The 6,000-nt window shown below is 55.1% G+C and overlaps 1 protein-coding gene across 1 annotated transcript in view; it reads right to left on the reverse strand.

Moving 5' to 3' along the window:
- The window catches only part of IGSF9B (immunoglobulin superfamily member 9B), a 47,359-nt gene extending 43,259 nt beyond the window's left edge, over positions 1-4,100 (reverse strand). The window contains 1 exon segment of the mRNA XM_032868965.1: positions 3,812-4,100. Coding sequence (XP_032724856.1) covers positions 3,812-3,875 — 64 coding nt within the window. The 5' untranslated portion in view covers positions 3,876-4,100.
- Between the last annotated feature and the right edge of the window lie 1,900 nt (positions 4,101-6,000).

Below are 6,000 nucleotides of genomic sequence, written 5' to 3' on the forward strand. Positions count from 1 at the left end.
AATCTCAGGCCTAGCCCCCTTTTTCTCCCCACCACACCACCTCCCCCTTTATCTCCCTGCCCTCACACACAGCACCCCCCCACCCCTGCCCCCAGCCCACAAGAAGGCTGGGAGAGAGGAGCAAGCAGCCAGCAGGGCTGAGAAAGACAGGGCCAAGGGAGAAGACAGAGCAGCAGGCCAGACTCTGAGAGCTACACCCTAGCTGGGGTGGGCAGAGGGGAGAGAAAATGCATCAGGAGAGCAGTGCCAGCAGCCAGGAAAGAGGGAGGAGCAGAGAGATTCTGAGTTTCAGCATCTCCCCAACTAGGCAGCCTCTGCTCCTTGGGTAACCAGATCCCAACTTTCTGTCTCAGAGCCACAAACATGAAACCACCCAGCTCTGGGACCTGCCTACTCCAAGTCTGGCGCATGTTGGGCCTCGGGCCAGGAGCTGAAAGCTGATTCTTCCCACTGCCCCTCTGCCATGCCCTTTCCGACACATCCCGTCCTCAGCTTCTCCCAGGATGCATGCTGCCAGACACACCCCCGCCTTTGGTGTGTGTGCAGGGGACACACACACACATACCACTTGGCCACTTGCTGAGCAGAGTCCCTCTTTGCTGATGGACTGCCCATGGGGTCTTGCTAGCAGCCTCCTGATCTACACCTCCTCCTACACATCTTTATCGGCAAAGGGAAAAACGGAGGGTCAAGGCCAGGCCAAGAGTAGAGGGCACTCTACCAGCAGGATCTGAGTCAGAACCCCTCTTGGTTTGGGTATACTGTAGTCAGGGATAATCCAACCAAAGAATCTGTGGTGGACAGGAGGCAGCCTTGGGAATAAAGGCCCAGACTTCTCCTCTATGCCAGGCCCAGGTTCATCCCAACAGGGCCCAGGGTCCTCCCCCAAGCTTGCTCAGTCTGGCATGCTGAGTCTCCAGTTACCATCTCCCAGAATCCAGATACCTATCTTCTCCATACCCTCCCCAACCTCTCCACTGACTTTTATCACCTTCCAGACACACATGATCAGAGTCAAAAGGGGGAGCCCATCCCTAACTCTGTCCCAACCTGACACTAAGAGCCCATTCCTTTTTAACCCTCTGATAGAGCAACCCCTGCTTCAGCCAAACCCTAAAGGTGGCATCTTCAAGTCCCTACCTCACGGGAATCTCCCCCAGAAGTTGCCTCTGCCAGTCAGAGAACAGCTGAGCTCTCACACAGAGCCTGCATTTGAACAGTGGCTGGTATTTCCCATGTGAGCAAAAACCTGCCACACAGGTCTCCCCTCCCTCCCTCCAGATGCTGCGATGTTATAACCTGCTTGCCTCCTCGGTTTCCTGCATCCTTCCCACAAGCCTCTGGCCACTGACAAAACTCCCAGTTCTACAGATCTTTGAAAGGATTTCCAAGCAGTCCTGAGGTCTGCACATCCTCTGCTCACCTCCCTGGGATTCAGAGGAACAAGAGGTTCTCCCCAGACAAGGTCAGCCTGCCAAAGGGTACTTAGTTCCTGACAGGGTTAGCCTTCTGAGCTTCCCTCAAGACATTTCTAGCACCCAATGCCCTGAATGGTCCAAGGAAAAGAAACTGAGAAGGGGTCTGGAGCCCAGAGATACTGAATATAATAATAATAATGTTAACATTTATTGAGCACTTACTATATATCAGGTAGTCATTCATTTCTTTACAGCACTAATGTTCACCAGAAAACCCTACAAGCTCATACTGTTCATCCTATTTTCCAGAGGCAAGTGACATTCAAAAGGTTAAGCAACTTGTCCAAGGTCACAGGGCCAGAATAGTGGCAGAGCCAGGATTTGAAACCAGATCTTTTGACTCTATACCTTGGCCCTTAACCAGCATACAAATAGTCTTTTTAAGCCAAAAGGACCCCAAGACCAACTGGGGTGGCAGGCTCAAGGGTGCAGATCAAGCCATCCCGGACAGAAGGACCTCTCCACACCCAGAAAGAGGGTATAACCTTCATGCCCAACAACCTTCCATGCTGGGAAGTCCTTCCTTCTGTCTGGCCATTCTGTGTGTTGCTGCAATATAAACCCATTTGGTTTTATTCTGTATTTAAACTTGCACAAAGTCCATTACCCTCACCCTGACTTCTCAGGATGGAGGCTATTTCAGAGCCTCCTTTCAGTGTCTCTTTTTTATTCAAAGATCCCAGCAGCTCCTTTTGTGCTTTCAGCGACAGTCCCATAGCAGGAATGTACCAAAAACTGGAGGGGAGGAGGACGAGGGCACTGGAAGACTACAAGAACATAGGGGAAAGGAGGAGGCTGAGGCTAAGGGCAGATTCTCATACACAACTGGACCCACCCTACCCCCACCCCGACTCCATAAGCTTCTGAATCTCCCTAGCCTCAGTGTTCCCACCTGACAAATGGAGTTTTTAAACCACCCAAGTCAACATACCATTTAACAAAATCACCCTTCCTTTCGCCCTCCTCTGCTTCGGTTTTTAGACTCACTCCCTTCCTCAAATAGCTTGGAAGACATTCCGTTCTAGAAACTTTTTCAAATGACTCCCCTCTCCCCCTACACATACCAAGATAAGTAGAGAACCCTGGCTGTAAAAGGCGCCTCCTGCGACCCCCTCTGCCCTAGGGCGGCTGGGAGCGGGATCTCTCTTCGCGGGGTCCTCCCAGCTGATTACCACCCACCAACCGGTTCTCTCCCGGCTCTCCACTCCTGCCGGCTTCGTGAACTTGCCCGCAGCTGGGTCGTGTCTGCGTGCTGAAAACAGTGAGCTCAGAGTCCTAGCACCCTCAGGCTGGCTCCTACTTCCATACAAGGGCCGAGAGCCTGGGGTGCCACCCAGAGGCCCGTAGGTCGCTTTGCGGGTCTCCAAAGCAAAAGCGCGCGCGCTCACGCACGCATCACCCAACTCGATGGCTTGCGTCTTGTCTCATCCCCCAGCTCAGAAAGGGAAAATCAGAAAAAGGAAAACCTCCCTCCGCTAGGAGACGGAGCAGAGGGGACCCCTAGTCCGCCGTCCTCACCCCCAGCCAGTTCTGCCTCTCAGCGGGGAACGGCGGCGTAGGGTCTGCCGGGCTGCGGCCCGCTCCCAGGGAACTTTTGCCTGGCCCGGGCCCAGGTGTGGCTAAGACAGGCGCGGACACCTGGCAGGGGTAGGCAAAAGCGAACACTCCTTCCCCGAGCCGGCGGAGGGACTCAAGCGCTTAACCAGCTCTTCCCTCTCCTGGCTCCGTGCGCCCCATGCCCCGCGACGGGGATCCAACTCCCAGCTGCCAGATGTGTGATCGGAAGGGGTGTGAGCTGGAGCGGGGGACGCCCGCGGGGCCCAGAAACCTGTCCGTTTAGCTAGCGGTGGGTGCCAAGAGTCCCAAGGCTTTGGGTCGCGCCTCCCTGCAAGGGCTCGCCTGCGGAGCGGTGGCGCTGCGCGGGGCTCGAGCGTGCTGCAGCCTTCCCAAAGACCCGCAAACTCCCCGGCAGCCAGAGTTAGGAAAGCCGCCGTCTCCCCAGCGCCAGAAGAGGCTGCTGCTCCGGCAAAGAGCACCTGTCTTGGCACACTGGTATGAAGTCCTGGGGCCGAAGGTGGGCGAAGTCGACCCGAATCCTGAGATCTTTACCCGAGTTCCCGGCAGCGTATGGACTCGGGCCCCTTACCCGCCGGGCCCCTCCGGCCCGCAGCCCCCAGCCCTTCCCTGCAGTGTCCCGGAGCGCACCTCGCTGGAACAGGAGCCTCGCCCGCGGAAAGGCGCAGCGCTCGGCCGGGCCGGGGAGCCCCAAGCGGGAAAGAAGGGGTTGAAAGCGCCGGGGAGGGCCAGAGGAGGGGCGCTGCACTCCAACTCACCTTGAGCCGCAAGACCTCGGGTGCTGATCACACTTGCTATCAAAGTGGCCACATACCAAATCATAGTACTACCGCGCGCCAGCCAAGAGCCTCATCCTATCGCAAAGTGCTCCTGCGCCCGCACACTTCTCGCGCCCGAGCGCCTGCTCACGCCCGCTCGCGCCCGCCTACGCCCCGCGCCGGTGCTCCTGCAGCCCGGGCGGCCCGCTCTCCATCCCTCCCCGGCTCCACTCGGCTCGGCGCGCAGCCTCCCCGGCCCCCGGCGCAGCGGCACCTGCACTACTAGCCCAGGCAGAGCGCAGCCAGCTCCACGGTGAAGCCTAGCCAGGCCGGGCCTCCGGGACCGCCCCCGCCGTCCTCCCATTGGACACTGCTCGCAGGCCTGGGGGCCGATTGGCTCGAATGTCTGTCCGTCGCGGCGCGAAGGAGGCGAGCCCATTTCAAGGTGCGTTGAAGTGTGGCGAGCACAGAGCCGCAGAATCATGCGCATTGCCAGGGAGAAGGCGTTGTAGCGTCTCGGCTCTGCTCTGTTCTCTGCTCACACTGCATGGCAAGTTTCTGGTGAACGGAATGGTAGCTTCTCGGGCTTGCAAACGGGACCCCGGGAATCTCAATTACCCCCAAACAGGTCCGAGGGGATGTCGCCCCCGCCCACCCAGGAAACCCAACATCCGGTTTTTAACCAGCAAAAAGCTGTTCCCTGGAGAATGATGCTGATTCAATGATGGGGAAACCCAGGAACAGGCAGCCTGGGAAAGCTAGGGAACGTCCTTCGCTGGAGATCTTTTCAAAGAGGTCACGGGATACCCTCCCCCACTCCTTTCCACACACGGATATTCTTCCCTCCGCAATACACCCCCTTCAACCCAAACGTGATGTTAAGTCAAACTCCATCCGGCCTGAAGGCAGGGGGATGACTAAAGTGACCTCCAAAAGTCGCTCCAATTTAGAATGAGTCATTTGGCCCAGCTGAGGGAGTGTCAGAGACCCCCCTCCTCAGGAACACAAGTACATACACACATACTGCCACCCCCAGTGCAGGTCACCGTTGCTCATTACTAAGTCTCTACTTCTTAGCAATAAAAGTTTTTTTTGTTTTTTCCTTCTCTTAAAAAAAGCCTGCCTCTTCATGCACAAAATCCCTCCCCTTCCCACATATCTGGGAACCTAGTCGCATCTCAGCATCAGGAAGGCAAGATGGATTTGTGGAACAGTTTAGGGGTTTGGGATGGAGGGACCCAGGGAAAAGGCCAGATGGACTTATTCCTACAGAGGAAGATAGATGAGGCAACTGGAGGGTTCCCATATTTCTCAGTCTTTCTACTCTAACCTCTCATCCCCTCCCCCAACACAGTTGTATCTGCAGAAGAAATAAATGAGTGTCATGGAAACATCTACTATAAACAATCACCTCACACCAGTGTTCTGAGGCTGCAGAGATGTTTGTTCTTTCAAGGAGTGAAAGCAATGTGAGAGTGGCACAGTTCCCTAGGATGGGCTATGGGCCAAGGAAGGAAGACGTAGGGGCAGCAAAGGAGAGCTCAGGAATTTCACCCTCTCAAAGCACTCATTGACCACAAAGCACTGGCTCTAGGACATGAAGCTCCTAAAAGAACAAGAAGGAGACTTGCTTCTGGGAAAACACATCCCCACACAACATGGCCACACATCAAAACTGGCCTTGACTGCGGGAGGAACAGCCTTCCCTGAAACCTGAGCCTTTTCAGTTCACAGCCAGCCAGGAGATGAAAAATTGGGACCCCTAGCAGAGTAACAGACCCATTGATAAAGTTTTAGCATCTGGATGTAACCTGGAGAACCAGAACATCCCAACCTACCCACCCCCTCCAGTCAAGCAAACACACTCGAGAGCATAACACTGAGGACATCTCTCCATGAGTCTTTGCTCTAGGCTCCCTTTGTCTGCCTCAATGCCTTTCTTGGGATTATGAAGTGGATTAGAAGCTCTGAGCTCCCATTGACAGGCTAATTTCCAGCTAGCTTACCCAAGAATGACAATTTCATCCTCAACATATATCTAAACACACATACACATACTTTCCTAGGGTTCCAGGTCTGTAAAGAATTACAGGGATCCATTTGCAGCAGTAGTGATAACTGAATACTTTCGTTCCAAAACCTCTAAGCAAGTAACTGGCGTAGAGAGAAATGCTGGATTCCCAAGGGCT

Source organism: Lontra canadensis, unplaced genomic scaffold, assembly GCF_010015895.1.
Source record: "Lontra canadensis isolate GAN:19392208 unplaced genomic scaffold, GSC_riverotter_1.0 scaffold36, whole genome shotgun sequence".
NCBI lineage: Eukaryota > Metazoa > Chordata > Mammalia > Carnivora > Mustelidae > Lontra > Lontra canadensis.